Consider the following 18,267-nt stretch of genomic DNA (forward strand, 5'->3'; position numbering starts at 1 on the left):
GTAAGAGCGAGTAAGGCCACAGCTGAACCTGCCGTGGAGGACAGGGACTCGAACTAACACCTGGCTTCCCTTTCCATCATCACAGCTCTTCAAGATCTCCTCGCTTTCCCACAGATTTCACCGCGAAGACTCTTTCTAGTCTTTCACCTGAGTAAGAGTTGTAGTTTTTTATAACTTGATGGCTTACCTGCTTTTCTGCTGTTGTCTTGAAAGCTGTTTTCTGATCAAGTAGCAGCTCCCAGTCCTCTGATGAGACAAGTCTTCCTTGAACTCTGTGGACAAATGGCAGGTGATGATGCAGTGATGATCAGACTCTTCTTCTTCCACAGACTCTTCTTCTTGTGAATAACAAGAGGAACTTGCTGTTGTTGACGCCGTCTGAGCTGAGTGTCGACCCAACACCAAACTGTTAGTCCACACAAGGGGCACGAGAAGAAAAGCAGGGGCATCACAAGTGTTTCCCCCAACGGCCCTCCCTTCTGTCTCTCCTCCTCCATCTCCTCCCCACCCTTTTTTTTCTTCTTACATCCCTGGTGCTCTATTTTTTGCTGGGAAGCATTCTTCGGCAACGGGAAGGGAAGTGGAATTGTTTTCTGGGATCAATAGCAATTCCGCTCAGAGTAAACTTCCAGAGTGCTCTTATTTACTGCGTGGTCCTTTAGGTTTTCAGCTCTGTTGTGCTGTGTTCAGTGCCAGGGACGGCAACATTCCTAGTATGCAAGATTTCAATAAAAATATAAAATATAATATTTATAAAATATAAAATTAAAGTAAAGATAAATCTCTTAAATAATTGTCTTTAACTCTATTTTTTAGTATCAAAAATCCCCCCAGTCTGGATTTCCAGAATCTAAAAATAAAGCAATAGAAACAGAAGAAACAGTCATGAAGTCAGGTGTTGGAGCCACGAGATCTGAAACCATCTGCTGAAGTTTGGGATGCGAACAAAGAGTCTCAGACAAGACTCAAAGAGCTCATCCTCTTCCTCTTTCTGTCCTTCCTCCTCATTTTTTCTTTTGCCGTATGGGGTGTGAGTTTTAACCCGGTACAATCTCTCTTCCACGCAGCCTGCCTGCAGATACGTGCTGCATTATATAATGGGGATGTTTTAGGTTGGATTTCTCCTTGCTGAAGGGCCAACGTGCAGTGAAATGGCTTTAATGATGTGGCGAGGGCACAGGATGGGCACTTACACATGGACAGACAATTATAATGTACATTCACAAGTGATGTCACTGTAATGCTACATTGCATTGTTCTTTGATTTGCCTATTGTTACAGCTGTCTTCTGCTTAAGGTGTGTCAGATTCACTCTGTGGACTTTCCTCCTATTCTTAGTTTTGACTTTAAAAGAACAGTTTGACATTTTGGGAAATAAGCATGCTGGTTTTCTTGCTGACAGAAGAATGACACCACTCTCATGCTTGTCTGATTCATTTAGCATAGTTAATTAGTTTGGAAACTAATTCAGACCACAATGTTTACCTATTTAACCAAGTTGTTGTTTTGTCTAAACCTAATCAAACCTTCACTATAGTGGTGAAAGGTCATAACATGGTTTCATTTTTGGAACAGCTATGTTGACTTGCAACTTCAAGGTTCATGGATCAAGGACATAGCTTACTGTTTAATTTGAAGGCTCCTTGGGTTTTTGAGGGGGAGTCGGGTGAACTGTTGCATCCTGTTTCCAGTCTTTGTACAAAGCAAAGCTAAGCTAATCGGCTTCTGAAGGTAATATGTATGTAATGAATATACTTGAGAGTGGTGTCATTTTTTCTTCTTTAATTCTCAGCAAGAAAGTGAATAGGTGCATTATTCAAAATTAATCACAAACTATTCCTTTAATAATACTGTTTTTTTCAGTGAAGTAAATTATAAATTAAGTGCAATCAATGAAACCCCACATGCTTGCTCTTTACTCAGTTCTTCCTCCTCCCACCGATGTAATGGCTAGCTCAGTGATCTGAATGCCTAAATTATTCTCCCTAACAACTGGGCCTTTGACCACAGACCAGAGAAAATGTTTTACCATGTATAAATAGCAGGATAAACCAAACCAACCAGGATCTCATGACCAGCCCTGCCAGATCTCTGGCCAGGAGCGAGGTCCCCTGCACATCATTTGTATCCTTCCTTTCTTGCTCTTAAAAGACAAAATGAAGCCTCTTTGTGAACACTGTGTCAGAGTGCTCCGTCTCTAAAATAACGCTCAAACACCCTTTTCCGTCTTAGAAAAGATGCCAGACAACGGTAAGAATTGCCAGTGATTTCCGAGTTTCCCTAAACACAAGCCAATGGCATGGAGCACCTAGCTTCCTCTCACTGTTTAATGAAGTGTTTGAAGGGATGGAAAAGCTGTTGCTAATTCCTAATTACTTAGCCTTCCTCAGTTTAAAGTCTGCACTGACGTTTCCATTGTGCTGCTCATCAAACTGGATTTAGAAGTGGAACACCATTCACACAGAGGAACAGCATGAAGTGATTTGTAACAAAGAAGTGATGTTCCATGACTTCACTTAATCCCATCACTTACAGCTCGGCGATGCCAAAATGAGGCCTGATTAAAATGTGTGTGTGTTACGGAGAGATCAAGAGAAGGGACAATTGCACGTGTTTGTGTGTGCCCCTGTGTGATGTGTACTTGAGTGCTTGATGGAAAAAGCCCACACTGCCAGGATGCATTAGTGTAACGCACCCCACCCGCCCACCAGCCTGACCCCTGCCTGCTATTCTGCTCCTGACACAAACCCATTTCAGCTCTGCCTCACCCGCGTCTGAGGGAAGCCAGGCTTGATGGACATGTGCTCCTGACCGGCCATCCCAACCTCATGTATACCCTCCAACGCATCTCTGTAATCCACTAGTGGCTTCTACATGACAGTCGCATGAAACTCCAGAGGGGGGAATGTTGAGGAGAGAAACTCCATTTTTTTTTTGCTGAGGTGAACACTTATTTGCTGGTGGATGTCAACACAAGCTACGTCACTGACAGGCCTGACCCACAGCACTGGCATGTTGCTGTAGACTTCCTGTCAATCAGACATCTTTACTATACTTTGCGTTGACTGTGGACATGCGGTCATCAGTCAAAAACATCATGTTTTCATCTCTGTCTACTCTCACATGCTCTTTTGATTTTTATTAATATTATTTTTTCCTGTCTTCTTTTTTTTTGTTCTTTAGCACATTTGTCTTCTTGTTAACATTTTCCTTATTAACATTTAATCCGTTGTGGAAATGAAATGCTGATCCTCGCTTGTGTGGAAAAAATTAAAACAGCAGAAAATATATCAGTTTTTTGCTAAAGCTTTCAAGTCTGGTTTTCCTTTCCTTTTTAAACTTTATTTTCATTAACATAAATATAAGTTGTATTGCTCAAGCACCAAGTGTATCCTTTTCTTATCAGGCATACTTTATACGTACTTTAAAAGTCCTTTTCGTTGTTGGATATCTTCTTACAGCACAATTTGGTTTTCTGTGTCTCTTATCTAGCACTCTGCATCAACATCTGTTGTGGACAGGTTGACCACGTATAAACTACAGAGCATCAATATTAATTTATTTACAACTTTTTGACACTTCAAACTGTGGACTAAATACATGTTTGGACAGTAAGAGAAGAGTCCAACGATGTTAGTGCGATCAATTAAATGTTAAATTGTATACATTCATCACTAATGCATGAATATATCATTTACCAATTAATACGTTCAGTTGTGGCCATTTATAAACCCTTAATGAATTCAAAAGTAGTATTGAAGTGGGAAGTAGTTTTTTAAGATCTCTCAGATCAGTACAGGACAAGTGACTCAAACTGGATGAGAGTCAACTTGGTTTACGTGTGAAAGAACCGACAACACCATCAATCCCCACTCTCATCTCAACAACATATTTACCATTCAAGCCAGGTTATTAATAAAACCAGTGCTGCTCTGTTTATGAACCGACCCAGAGAAGCGAGCATGTGTTCATCGGCAACAGATGATTATTCGTGCTGTTTGCTTATTGACAAAGCTTTGAACCAACAGGTGAGGGATTGAGCTGATATGGCAGATGGTATTTTAGACTTCTGCCCAACTGTTTCCAACACTGTCTACAGATTTAGACTGATGCTATTCTGACCAGCTCCTCTTTAACCCTGCCGCGGACTGAAAGGCAGTCCCAGACGAGAAACATTGATGATGAGGAATTTATGACGGCATATATGGGTAACACATGCATTACTGTGTATGACCCACATAATGAAAGGTATCTATCTAGATATTAATCCTGCCGATTTCCCTCCGATCTGGGGCTTTTGTCAGCTATTGCCAAAAACTGTAAACTCAGCAAAAGCTTTAGTGCAACTCTAGAATAGACAAGTGTGGCTGGCCTCCAGGTCATGATTGCATGGCTAATCTAAAGTTTCAATATTCAGTATTATACTGAATTCCATGTCACTGCATCAGTGTCGGGGTCTTGGTATTGTGCTCACTGTCACAGCTTATTGGGACAGAACAGAGACATTTTAGTTAGAACCTCAAAATGCCTGCTGGAAAAAGAACCTGTTGGCCCTAGATATCCAGTATCGGTGTGGCTGTAGATAAAAACCTATTGATGTTTTTATTCCAAACGTTTTCATAAGATTGCTATGTTTCTTTGTGCAGAGTCAGTAACCGATGGTTTAACCAACTGAAAGCAAACAAAAACTTGTACGTTCTTTCTCCGCCCTACTAAGAACAAGGTTATCAAGATATGGAGAGTGCCAGAGGAAACATGGTTCCTCCCCGTCACCACCGTGGCGTTACAGCATCCCAGTGTGCAGCCGCGGAGAAGGAGCGCCGTCAACAAATGCAGGAAGAGGGATATCTACAAGACCCTTCACCCAAGACAACCAATTAACACAGACATGAGGACAGACGGATGGTGGTGTGTGCGCGCGCATGTGTGTGTGTGAACAGATTGACTTTGTCCAGCGTTTATGTTTTATGTGTGTACGATGCTTGAAGACAGACATGGGGTGTATGTGTGTTTATGTGCCCACCATACATCCCTGAAAACAAACAGTGGATGAAAGGACGGTATTGTTCGTCAGCTCTAGCAGACGTGCAACTTGCAGTTAGCGGCCAAGGGCAACGAAAAGGCCATTCAGGCTTTCAATACAGCCTCTTCCTCCTGGCTGAACCTTTGACTGGATAAATCAAATAAATAAAAGTCAAGGATTTACAGCCGATTTGACAAATTCAATAAAATCATGAATGACCGCTTTGTATTTTTTGGTGGAGCTTAGCATGTTCTCTGTTTCATACACTTCACTATGCCAATGTTTTATGACTTCCTGTTGCTCCTGGTCATTGTTAAAGTGACTCTGCTTCATTTGAGGAAGCAACATTAAATTATAAATCATTTCTCTCACTCACTGAACGTGTGAGAAACTTCTTTGGGTGTTCGCCAGTGGATGGTTGACCGTGTGTGCCGGCACTCCTATCCGTAGATAACATTGTGTTGAGCGGCTGGCTGACTTTGGGGACCTGGAGACATGAAATCACCCTGCGTTGGGACATGTGTTCCCCCGATAGTGACAAGGAGGGTGTTACCCTTCACTGAAATCTACCTCCAGCCCTTCAGGCAGCTCTTCCTGCCCTGAGCGATGTGTACACCCACAGTATTCTTTTACACAACATTTCTCAGGAACCTTGGTCACCCTTCATGCAAAAAAAAATCGTAATTCCTTTCATCGTCCTTTTGTTTTGTTTCCTCACATGTTTCCAAGTCTGTTAACAACTCACTTCTTCCCAATGTTCTGATAATAACCAATGAGTAATAAAGTATATCATATAAAAGCAAATGAAAACTTAAAATCGCAACTATTTGCATATGTAAGGGGTCTCTTATAGAGAGGCAAAGTCCATTCACAGTGTACTACCATGGGACCTTATTTCATAATAAAGTATGTATAGTAGGCTATGGTGAGAACATTGTGCTCTGAATAAGGCTTACAAGGACAAAGGGCCTTGCTCGTTTGTTCGATTAAACACTTTCGGTAGAATACCGATACATTTGTTCATAGAACATAGCTACCTTAGCTAGATAGCTAGCAAGCCAAGGTAATGGCCATCTTGGTGTCAGAAAGATGTGGTTCACTGATCTGTTTCTCACACTTTCTGGACTTGCAAAGTTATCTTTTGAACTGTGTAAATGATGGCAGAATTTAAACAGGGTCAAAATTAGGTGAAATTACACACATTAAAGAAAAATATTTCCATATTTGCTAGCATTTCTCATACAGCTTAATTGCTAATCTCTCAAGCCTCATCTAACATGAACATAATTGACCATCAGGTAACTAGAGACTAAAGTCAAGGTATGTGGTGGTCAAGAAAAAACTATCTCCACAACAGTTAACTGAATCCCTTACTTTCTTATTTGCTACGCACACAACTAGTACGTTTAAGGGTTATCTTCAGCCTATTGAGGTTATCCTTGCTATAACCCGGATATTCTGGAACGGAACCCTGACAACTCTGACATTCCAGAACGGAATCCGGACATGGTGTATTTCAAGGATTAGATTCAAAATATTATCATGAGACCCCATCAGCTATAAAGATTATAGAGAATGTTTTAGTTTTTCTGTGTCTCCTAATGGTGACCCATTATGAACTATTAAATATCCATGATGGTAAGTGCCACATTTTTGTATTCCATTTAGCAGCATTCAAAATCTTCCAATTTCTTCTTGGATCATAACCATTTTTTTCACATTAATAATACGTGGAAACATCCACCAGATTCATCATGTCATATAATATAGTCTTGTGTTTTTACCTTTGAGGAAAAGGCATGAGCCATGATGGGAAACATCCAGGCAATCCCTAAACTCATCAAGCTGTGGGAAAGTTGGAACGACAAACAAAACATAGAAACACTAAACAATGTTGATCTACAGGAGTCCAAGAGAGGTGGTCTGTTTACAACCAACAACTCAATCCCTCACTAGTCATCCTAAACGTCACTCTCTCTCATTCAGCCTCTTGTATCCAGGCAGCACTTACATCCTCCCTCCATGAATGCTTCATGTCTGCCCTCCATCCAGCCCTTCTCTATTGTGTGCACAGTGATTCTCCTCTCCCTCCCATGGTGTTACACAGAGAGGAAGCTGCCCTTCCACTTCCTTCTTCACTGGTGAGAACAATTCATGCCTTGTCTCTCACCCCGTCTCTCTCTCTCTTAAACCCAGACTACATGAAGCTGCCAGGTTATTTGATTTCCTGATGCAGGGTCTGGGCTTGTAAAAATGTAGAGTAATTTATTTAAAGGTCTTTATCTTATCTGACATAGCCTTTACATCCACTAGGTCTCAGAAGAGACAAAATAGTTCTGGGAATGTGGACAAATTGAGAAATACAGATGCTATCAGAAATATTAAGGTGTGGGAGACCAGCATTTTGTTCTGTAAAGCTGCCTTGGGGCATACACAAACTAATAAATAAACTAATAACTTGAATCCATTATATTTATAGAGCACTTACAAAGTTACAAAGGGCATTAAGTTCAGCAATTGAAATACAGTGAAAACATGACCACAAAAAGCAGTTAGAAATTACTGGATAAACATGTATTAAATTTGAGAATTATCATTAAATTAAACAATGAAATTTTTGTAAATAAGTGAATGCAAATTTCCCGAAGCTGTGAGTCTTTGGATCAGTCACTCTGGTCTTGCCTCAAGTCTAGCATTACAGGGAGTGGTAAGTTTGTTAATGAATGTAGCTGGGTACCAGTTCATGCAATGCTAAATAAGAAGCAATACACTTTTTAAATCAGCTCTTAAATGAACAGAAATGAACAGCACAGTGTTTAAAACAGGTGAGATGTGAGCGGTTAAGGGCCCCTCATCCTCGATGAGGCCCTCCAAATTGATCGAAAAATGTATTTTAAGACACTCTTGGTAATGTGCTTGTAAGTGCCTCCAAATCCCAAAATGTCCTCACATTGTGAGCTGGGCATGACATTGGAGGAGAAAGGTGCACTATCATAAATATTGTGATGGTAACAAATAGCATGTGTGAAGAACATACTTTTGTATTGCTCTTTCCTCAGTGTAATGTAAAGCCTCGTAACTGACACATAAGGCAACTCAGAAGTTGATGTCAGACATCAGTCCACACACAGGTGGCAGCAATACACAATCATTGAATTGAATTGATTAGTCAACTAAATACATCTGGTGCAAAATCTCAGGACCAGGAAATAAAAAGCTTACAACAAACTGCACACATGTATTGTTTACAGGTTTGAGATGCATCATTTATTATCAAGAGGGTCCTGACAGATCATCACATTGGCTGCTGCATGAGTCGCTGAACAGATCAATGAGTGACAAAGAAAACAAACAAAAAAAACAGAGCAAAACTCTCCAAAAAGAAATACATCACTTAGTTGAGTTCAATCAAAGACACCTAAATAGTGTAACTACCCAGTATTTTACAAGACAAATCCCTTTTTTATGCTCTTTTATTTTTACAGTACATTATATTATAATTAATCTGAAATTCAGGAATGGTATTATACATTTTAAGTTTAAATCACTTATGGGATTTATGGGGAATATAACAGATAATGTGGTTTGGTGTTCTCAATTGATGGACCCAAACAGTGTGCGCACCAAATCAAAACACATGTTCACCAAACTTCCCTGAAGACAGCTCACAAGCATTTGAGATGTGAACACTCACACGCCCAAACGAACACACTAGACAATAGTGGCCCTTTTAAACAACAGCATCCCCTCACAGACACAGGAGGGTGGTGTGCACTGGTGTTGTAACAGGACATGGGAGGGGAAACCTTAAGCACAAATGCAGGTAGTGAGTCCAAACAGTCCAATCTTCTCACCATTTAAACACACCGCTCTCTTTTGTAATCGTTCCAGCGATCAATCTGTATTTAACTCTCCTACAAACTGTCATACAATAGCCGGTAAAAAATATTTATAAAGGAACAAACTTCAATTTTTGAAGAAAACCATTTTTCCTTCATAATGACGCATTTCAATTTATTCGCTCTCAAAATTGTATGTATGTGAGTTTTTGTGCTCCAGTTCCTGTAGTAAAGTGTGTTTAACAGGCCTTCACGTCCAAGCTCGAAGCAGACCTTGGCTCATGAGCAGTTCAGCAAAGGAGGGATCAAATTCAACAAATGTGACCTCTGGAACACAATGATCAGACCTAAGTCCAGCTGGGTAGCAAGAACTCTGCCCTCAAAAACACCATGCTGTGGCTGGGGAACAGGTGTGACACGTGTTTGTTTGTGTGTGTTTGCATTAATTTATATGTGTGTCTGTGGATGCGTGTGAGTTTAGATAAGCATGTATTTAAACTCATTCTGAATGACAGGCGTAGCTTTCTGTCACAGTTTAAGATCACAGGGTCAAGCTCCTAGACTGCAGCTTTTATCAATCTTCTCAGCGGTTTCCGTTGGCTAATACTGAAGCGAGTGGCCGCGTGTGTCACCGCTGTTTTCTCAGTACATTTTGGATGCCTTTGAGAATAGTTTCAAACTTTCTCACCATCGCAGGAAAGAAACGATTGCCTGGTTCTCAGAGGAAATGAGAAATTACCGGATAATGTTCACACTTGTGAAAGGGAGAGAGAAAGGTCTGTGTAAAAGTGGTTGTATAACAAAGTAAGCTGCTTGGTAAATTGTTGGTATCTTGACGTTGAATAGCTCCATTCAAAACAAAGAGAAGTGGCTGTAAACAGATGACTCGTGAAAAAAAAACTAAGGAGGAGGAAAAATGAGGGCTTTGTCACTGTGGCAGTAGGTCACTCATACACAAAGAGAAATGATGGCTCACATATGGACCCAAATACGTATGGATGTTTGCACACTGAATAAACAAGTGTTTAGAAACAAGTGGATCTCTGTCCTTAAGCTTAAGCCTTGTGCCATTGAGGTCTTAGTTTTGTGCGATGTCATGGGACAACGCTGCCCCCAGGTCACGTTGTATCTGTGAAGGGCATCGCTGATACATCTCTTTAAACCCGCTGTGAATGCTTCCTTTCTGTGAATGTGAAACTGACACAGACAATTAAAATAGTGAGTGAGGAAAAAGCAGGAAACATCATAAAATAAAATAAGATAATCCTTTATTAGTCCCTCAGTGGGGAAATTACAGGATTACAGCAGCACTGCTCACAAGTGAATAAAGAGTAAAGAATAATAAAATAAAATCAAGTAATATAAATAAATATAAATAAGCAGTAAAACAGTAGAATATTAATATACAGACAGGATAGAAAAGTATATATAAAAAGTACTTAAACGTAAACGTATTGCACGTAATATTGCAGCAGGTGAATGATAAATGATAAAGTGACCAAGTTCAGATCAAAGTGTTCGATTGTCAAGTGGTCTACTGTGAGCTCAGCTGGTTGTGCAGCCGGACCGCAGCGGGAGACATGAGGTTGGAGACATGAGGTTGTTCTTTATAATGCTGTGTGGTCGTCTCAATTTGAAACAGTTTAATACACTTCCATTTGATGGAACTGGTACCTGGAAGAATGAGTCCTTTCACTGTTGATACTTTTGATGATAACAATCATATCATTTAATTGGTAGGGCTTTGCAGGACCTTCTTGTGCTGTGTGATTTTAGACCTGGACTCTAGATTTTAGACCTGGAGAATACAAAAACTAAACACACAACCTGCCCATCATAAGATGGTAGAACGCAACAGTGGTTATATCAACATTTATACAAGTCTCACTTCTTATTATTCTGAACAAAATTAAAAGCAGATTGCTGTTCTTTGATTGCACTCGCTAATTATGAGTCACAACTATATATATATATATATATATATATATGCAGGTGAGAGGGAAGCCTGGGTCGGCCTGCTGAACCTGCTGCCACCGCGACCCAACCCCGGATAAGTGGCTGATAATGGATGGATGGATGGATGGTATATATAATGGTGTGGTCCATATTGAGAGCAGGACTATTGTTAGTTTTGGTCTTTTCATGGCATTTATAAGCTCTAAGAACATTTTAAGTAATGGCAGTATTATTCTTTAATGTAAGGGAGGGTGTACTGCTTTGAGGGTGTACTGCGAAAGGCCGCGAGGTATTGCTGTAAGCTAAAAATGCTGAGGTCATAAAATACAGCAGTCTTTATGCATTACACACTTTAAGCTTGACTTGAATAATATATTGCAGATGATAGCGGGGATCTTTTACTCAATAGAGGACTTAGATAACCAGCAGATTTATGCCTGTTCACTAATGAAATACCCTTCAAGATATTATTTTGAAACCTCTCAAAATGAGAGTTAATATAAGTTGTAAGCATTAGATGAAACGACTGAGATCCCTGAAGTGAGAGTGATTCCCCGCCTTTCATTAAAGTGTGTGTTCACTCTCATCCTGAGACAAAAAGCCCATGTTAAACACTATCAACTGCAACTGGATGCAAGTATACCACATATGTAACTTCTCTTTCAAAAGGTGCCATATGAATAAAGTTTGCTTGCTTGCAGTTTAGAACGGCCGGTCCCCCCCTGCTGCAGTCCTTGTTGCTGATAACGCCCACTGTTGTCCGAGATGAGTTCAGATGGAACGAGACAGACCAACCATGTGCAGCAACAAAGACACGATGTGGCCAAACCTGAAGCACCGCTGCAGAGGAATCCAGAACCCTCAAATAATCAGAAACTACCTTGGAGCTTCAGTATAAATCAAGAAGTATGCATCTGTTCACAAGATGACATCATTGCTGCTCATTATATGGCACATGAATAAAAGAAAAGGTTGTTTTCAGCGCAAAAGCATACTCATCCTGAAAGTTGTTTTTCCTCAGAGATGTTCATTGTGTGAGAGGTTATGGGGAGGCCAAAACGAACCACGTGACAGAATCACATAATGTATATTGTGAAACGAAATATCTTGAATTGCACCACATCGATAAGGTCGCTACACCAATAAGATTTCAGTTACTTCCTGACTTCTAAAGGCCCTGCGAGCAGGAAGCGTGTGGTACCATCGCGCCGTAGGCAGATCGCAGCACGATATGTTTGTTAGCGTGTTAGCATTCTGATTAACGGCCAGTTGGTGCCCTGCTTCGGGGGTCTAATCTGGCCTCACGCCTCACTGCACCTGCTCAATAGAGTCCGCACCCTGCATCATGACATCATGTCTTTATGTGAAATCCCGGTGCCATTCACGGGCCCACCGTAGGGCTTAGCATGCAAGCGTCCACTATACCAACACACAGCTCTTTAAAGGGAGTCCCCTGCTCCCCCAGTGGATACACCCTGATGCCTCCACCCTGCTCTGAACATGGCGTCTATCCTCCGACCCATCGGGCCGAGCCCATGTGCCGTCCAGGGCCCAGAGGAGAGCGAGTGATTGGGCTTTTTGTTGAGGACATTTTTATGAGAAGATATCACTGCTCCTGGATATAAGGAGACTAGTTTAGCTATCTAATCAGCTAACATACACACTGATGTTCCTGGATGTCATTCAGAGAGAAACTGTAACAAACAATTTGGGCACATTTAACAATATGGTGCCTCACACTTGCTCTAAGATTACATCATCCATTTGTGAAAAGCTGCGGGAAGCTCAGTGTGGAGGCCAAATCTGCCACTGACCAACAGATCAGAGAGCAGACATCAAGAGGTGGACTTTCCAGTTCACCAGCCCAGCGATGTCACCTAGGACAGAGAACGCTATTGGTTGAGAGACAGCGAGGGTTGGCTGAAATAAGATGGGCAGAGTGGAGATACGTCCATATAAGGAGTGATGACCTCTATTGATTAATGATTGTTGATTTGGACCATTGATACATGTGGGAAGTATGAGGTCACCTGCATTATCCATATGAGGAATTGACTAAAATATGTTGAATAATTTTGTGTTGTATTTCTGTCTTTTCATTTATTATTTGAAAAATGTAACTAGTTTGTCAATAGTGCAGTTTCACACATTTTCCAGACAGACTAAGCTTTCTTTTTAATCTCGAATAAAAGGTCAGCTATAAACATGTTGAATTTATGGATTATTTATATGCATTTTTTATGGTTCCACCCAAGAAGTATCCACATTGAAGGCAAATCAGTCTTCAAAGTAAACCGCATTGTTCAAACTTTATTGAGTCCTGGGAATATGAAACAATCGTGGAACCTGGAAATTTGATTGTGTAACAGGAAATGAGTTGTGTGACCGTAAACAAACCGTCTGTTTCAGACTGCCACATAATTGTTTTGTTCCTTCCTTTTAATTTGGTGCATCAGTAGTTTACCGGGAGAGGATTTCAACTATTTGGATAAGAGGCAAACAAAAGCGTTCTTCAAATAAACTTAACCACACATGTGGTTTATGATGTAAGTATTACATCTTGGCATAAATACATCCTATTATTATAAGGTCCTGCATTTCAACACAGTGCGTAGTATTCCAATGTATGTAACAACATCCTGTTCCCCATTTGCGGATAGGCTGATGTGGTAATATAAAAAAATATGGCCATGGGAAAACTTTTGTTTAAGGTTAATAAAGCCATGTTTTTAAAATCAGCAACAACATTAGCTTAAAAATGTGACTGAGCTAAAAGTTGCTCAGTTTAACAAACAAGGTCCAAAAAAAAGATATTTAGCGGTGATTTGTTTTCAATAAGGCTGATAAATGGGTTTGCTTATTCTGTTTCAGATGGGGAGGAAATACCATCACCAGAGTTTTATTTAGTTAAAAAAGACAGACATGAGAACAAACTAAACTTACAGAAAACAAAATAGAATGAATTAAAGCAAGTGTTATCACAACTTAATACAAAAATAAATAAATATATATATATATTGTTGGAATTATATCATGATGTCTATGATAAGAAACAATGACATTGCCATGCTTATGTGTGTTTAAGTGATATATTTCAACCAGGTCAAATCATCCCTAATATTTTCATTTGCAGAGGATATTGATTGCATTTGTGCAAACCTGGGGGTAATTTCCCAATGAGAATTTAAGATATTTAGAGTGTCCTCTTTAGGCTCTGGTAGCTTTCCTCTGTTCAAACATCTGTGGAGTGATTCAGAGATCAAAGACTGTGCTGAATGTTTTTCTTCTCTGAGTTTGACTAACCTTCATAATAGAGACATTTCAGTGCGCGCTTTCACTCAATGGTTCACATTCTTCACATTCCAGCTAAGTGACACAGATATGATTAAACACACACACACACACACACACACACACACACACACACACACACACACACACACACACACACACACACACACACACACACAGGTGGACATTTGATGACACTATTGATTTTCAAGCAAGGCTTTTCTGATAATAAATAAATAATAAATAATCCAGATGCAAAAACTGCACTGTTTAAATTAGATATACATGCATTTTGTATCAATTAATATCACAATAAAGAAATAAAACAAATAAAAGGTGTAAACAATGTGCATTTTTAAACAAAGGTTTGGCCTGATCTTTAGTTGCATAGTTAATAAGTGGAATTCTCCCTTGGCTATAGAGGTTTGCAAATTAAAAAATATTAACAAGGAGATTTTAGTAAGGAGTGTTTAGGAGAAACTGAGATTAAGTCTAATTTTCTTGTGGAGAAAACTTTGAATCGAAAGCCTGGAAAAAAGGGAATAAAGACTAAAGACTAAGACAGAGTATTACTCCTTCATACTTCAGGATTATTACAGTAGAGGTTTTTGTTAGTGATCTATGAGTTGTGTTGCCGATATAAACAGATATGTGATTGAAAGAGTTATTATTTTACTTCTTTAGTAATATTGTAGCGTGTATGGCAATCTGAATTTGTATATGTATATATAATCTGAATGTTTATATACATTTCTGATGTCTTTTACAACCAATGCAGAATGGGAAAATGGAATAAATAAAATGTGAACAATAGAGCTAATCTCTTATTTTTAACCCAGAGTGGAAATCAACCTGCTGCTGCCTGAACTAAATAGCTGCATAAACAACGTGTCAATGGACGAGGACCTACACTCTCCTTCATCTGCCTCTCTGCTCTAATGTTGGGCATGGCAGTGCAGCTGAAGGCACATCAGCTGCTGTTGTTGTTTTCATCTCCTGCTTCTGTGCTTCTACATACATACATGTGTGAGGACATGGCATGCATGGAGCTGGGCTGCTCTGCTGTGGACTCGGTGCCCCGGCCGCACAGTGTCCATGTTGGTGTGGGAGCCTGAGGCCTGCTCCCATACATCCCCGCTCTGGCTCTGTTGATCCTATTGTCTCCTGCGTCACCACACGTCGCCCGGCAAATAAAGGCCGTCTGGCTCCAAGCTTAAATATTGCAGCAAACTAAAAACCAACCATCAGAGCCGATTCATTCACATCTGCTCAGTGGGGCGACAAGGACGGGGCTTTAGGTGGGAAAGAGGGCAGAAAAAAGTTCACTTTTCCCTGCCGGGTGCCAAGAGAACGGGACAGGACTCAACTTCGCGGGAGCCGCAGCTGTGGCAAGTTGCCCATTTGATTACATTTAATCAATATCATACATTACAGAAGAAGGGACTATTTGTTACTTATTGATCTCTCTTTATTTATTTTTAATTTGGATTTAGAGCAAGCTAGAGCAAGATATTTTTTGGTTTGCACCACTCTTAAAGTTCGACATGGTTAATTTAGTTGACATCTAGCACAAGCAGCCGTTTAACCGGAAAAATCAATTACTAAAAACGTATTATTTAATATATTGACCTCACATGTTTTATCTAATTTAATTGGGAATTAAACGGACTCCAACACCACTCTGTAGACATTTCAGATTCTCCAGGTTTTCTAATAGAAATGCGTGTGGTGGCATAAAATTATGGCTTAGATTAGATTTGTGACAAGTTTGATTTTCCAAAATTTTAACTTTTGGCCTTCTCTAATCTCCTCCCCCTGCCTGTCCTGCCTACCCCACCCTCCCTCCCTGTCTGAACCCTCTGTGTCTCTTCCTACCCCACCCTTCATTCCACAGTGCTACGGACCGATCATGGGTGACTGGAGCTTTCTGGGTAATATTTTAGAGGAAGTTAACGAGCACTCTACGGTGATCGGCCGGGTGTGGCTCACGGTGCTCTTCATCTTCCGTATCCTTATCCTGGGCACGGCGGCGGAGTTTGTGTGGGGCGATGAGCAGTCTGACTATGTCTGCAACACACAGCAGCCGGGATGTGAAAACGTGTGCTACGACGAGGCCTTCCCCATCTCCCACATCCGTCTGTGGGTGCTGCAGATCATCTTTGTGTCCACACCGTCTCTGGTGTACGTGGGTCACGCTGTTCACCATGTCCACATGGAGGAGAAACGCAAGGAGCGCGAGGAGGCAGAACTCAGCCGGCAGCAGGAGCTGAGTGAGGAGCGTCTCCCTCTGGCACCTGACCAGGGAAGTGTCCGCACCACTAAGGAGACCAGCACAAAGGGGAGCAAGAAGTTCAGGCTTGAGGGTACCCTGCTGAGGACCTACATCTGCCACATCATCTTCAAAACACTGTTTGAGGTGGGTTTCGTGGTGGGACAGTACTTCCTTTATGGCTTCCGCATCCTGCCGCTGTACAAATGCAGCCGCTGGCCCTGCCCCAACACGGTGGACTGTTTTGTGTCTCGCCCCACGGAGAAGACCGTCTTCATCATCTTTATGTTGGCCGTGGCCTGCGTCTCCCTCTTCCTCAACTTTGTGGAGATCAGTCACCTGGGCCTGAAGAAGATTCGCTTTGTCTTTCGTAAGCCGGCCCCCGCCCCGGCTCCAGGCGAGGGCTCGGCCTCCCTGCCGCCACAAGGAAAGAGCCTGCCCCCCTTGGCTCTGCCCTCTCTGCAAAGAGTGAAAGGTTACAGGCTGCTGGAGGAGGAGAAAGCTCCCATAACTCAGCTCTACCCGCTTGCTGAGGTGGGCATGGAGGCTGGCAGAGGGGCCCCACCCTTCCCGGAGCTGGAAGAGAAGGTGGAGGAGGTGCTGCCTATGGGGAACATCTCTAAGGTGTATGACGAGACTCTGCCCTCCTACGCCCAGACCACTGAGACAGCGGGGGTGACATTACACGAGGAGGCCGAGGAGGTGCAGCCGGCAGAGGTGGAAGCAGAGAGAGAGGAGAAGGTTGTGGATGAGGAAATGGAGGTAGAGGAGGCGGTGAACGGGGAGGGGGTAACTCCAGCAGAGGCAAGGATGGAGGCCACGGATACGATAGAAGACACCAGACCACTGAGCCGACTGAGCAAAGCCAGCAGCAGGGCCAGGTCAGACGATCTCAACGTATGAACCTGTGAGAGAGAGAGAGCATATGTACACCTGCACACACCAAATGTTCAAAACAAGAGAGAGCACACACACCTAACTCAAGACAACGCACACTCTTGAACAGGCAGGTTAAAAAACCACTGGATGAAAAACAAAACAACAGGGATAGATTTCAACCTTTAGGACACAGGCTACAATTCTACAAAGAGGCAAAAATTTGCGTGTTTGTGATAAAATGAAATATAAAGTAGAGGTTAAAGAGGGGAGGAGTAGGTTTTTTTATTAAGCGTGTTCTTATATTTAAAAAAATGTGGAAAGGACACATGCAGGGGGGAAATGTTTTTACTTGATGAAAATCCATGTTCAATTTTTAGAAACATCTTTTTCTATTGAAAGAGTTTTAATCATATACAATGGAGGATTAGACATTTTTCCATGGGGTTTGAGTAGATAGGGGAAAGAGTTACACTCGTGTGTCTTCAAATCAGTATTTTCGCTGTAGTTAGGCAGTGACTTTCATTCCCATTTAGACAGTAACATACTGCAAATGCAGCATGTGGCTGCACACGGCATGGGTGAGTGTGCTCTCGCATACACAAATCACACGATTAAGTGCCAGTACATTTAGAGGTATACAGCTCTTTGAGAAGAGGAAGTAAATTCCATTTTCAGGTTGAGAAGAGCATATCTTTTAACTTTTTTCTTTTTTCTTTTGCACATTCAGAGGTTTAGACTCTGTGCAAGGCCTTCAACCCTCACAACACCTCATCTATGCATCCATTTTACATAGGATTCTTTCAAGTGAAGAGACATGTGCAGACATTTCAGAGCATATCTCTCCTTTTCATGTTTATATACCAGGCAGCACAGCCAGAACTGAGTTAGTGAGGAAAAACAAAAAAAAGACCACATGTCGAATGTCTTTTTCAATGTGATTGTACATCTCTTCATTTTAGATGCGTGTTTTGTAGCCTTTAAGTAAAACTGTGTACTTTGGCAGAGAGCAG

The 18,267-nt window shown here is 41.3% G+C and overlaps 1 protein-coding gene across 1 annotated transcript; it reads left to right on the forward strand.

The window, feature by feature from the left end:
- Nucleotides 1–16,003: 16,003 nt before the first annotated feature.
- Nucleotides 16,004–17,281, forward strand: LOC306747576 (gap junction alpha-8 protein-like; the record flags this gene model as incomplete). The annotated part of the gene is made up of 1 exon (XM_079230640.1): nt 16,004–17,281. The coding sequence occupies exon 1, from the start codon at nt 16,019–16,021 to the stop codon at nt 17,279–17,281; it is 1,263 nt and encodes a 420-aa protein (XP_079086766.1). The 5' UTR covers nt 16,004–16,018.
- Between the last annotated feature and the right edge of the window lie 986 nt (nt 17,282–18,267).

Source organism: Taurulus bubalis (assembly GCF_910589615.1).
Source record: "Taurulus bubalis genome assembly, chromosome: 15".
Taxonomy (NCBI): Eukaryota; Metazoa; Chordata; class Actinopteri; order Perciformes; family Cottidae; genus Taurulus; species Taurulus bubalis.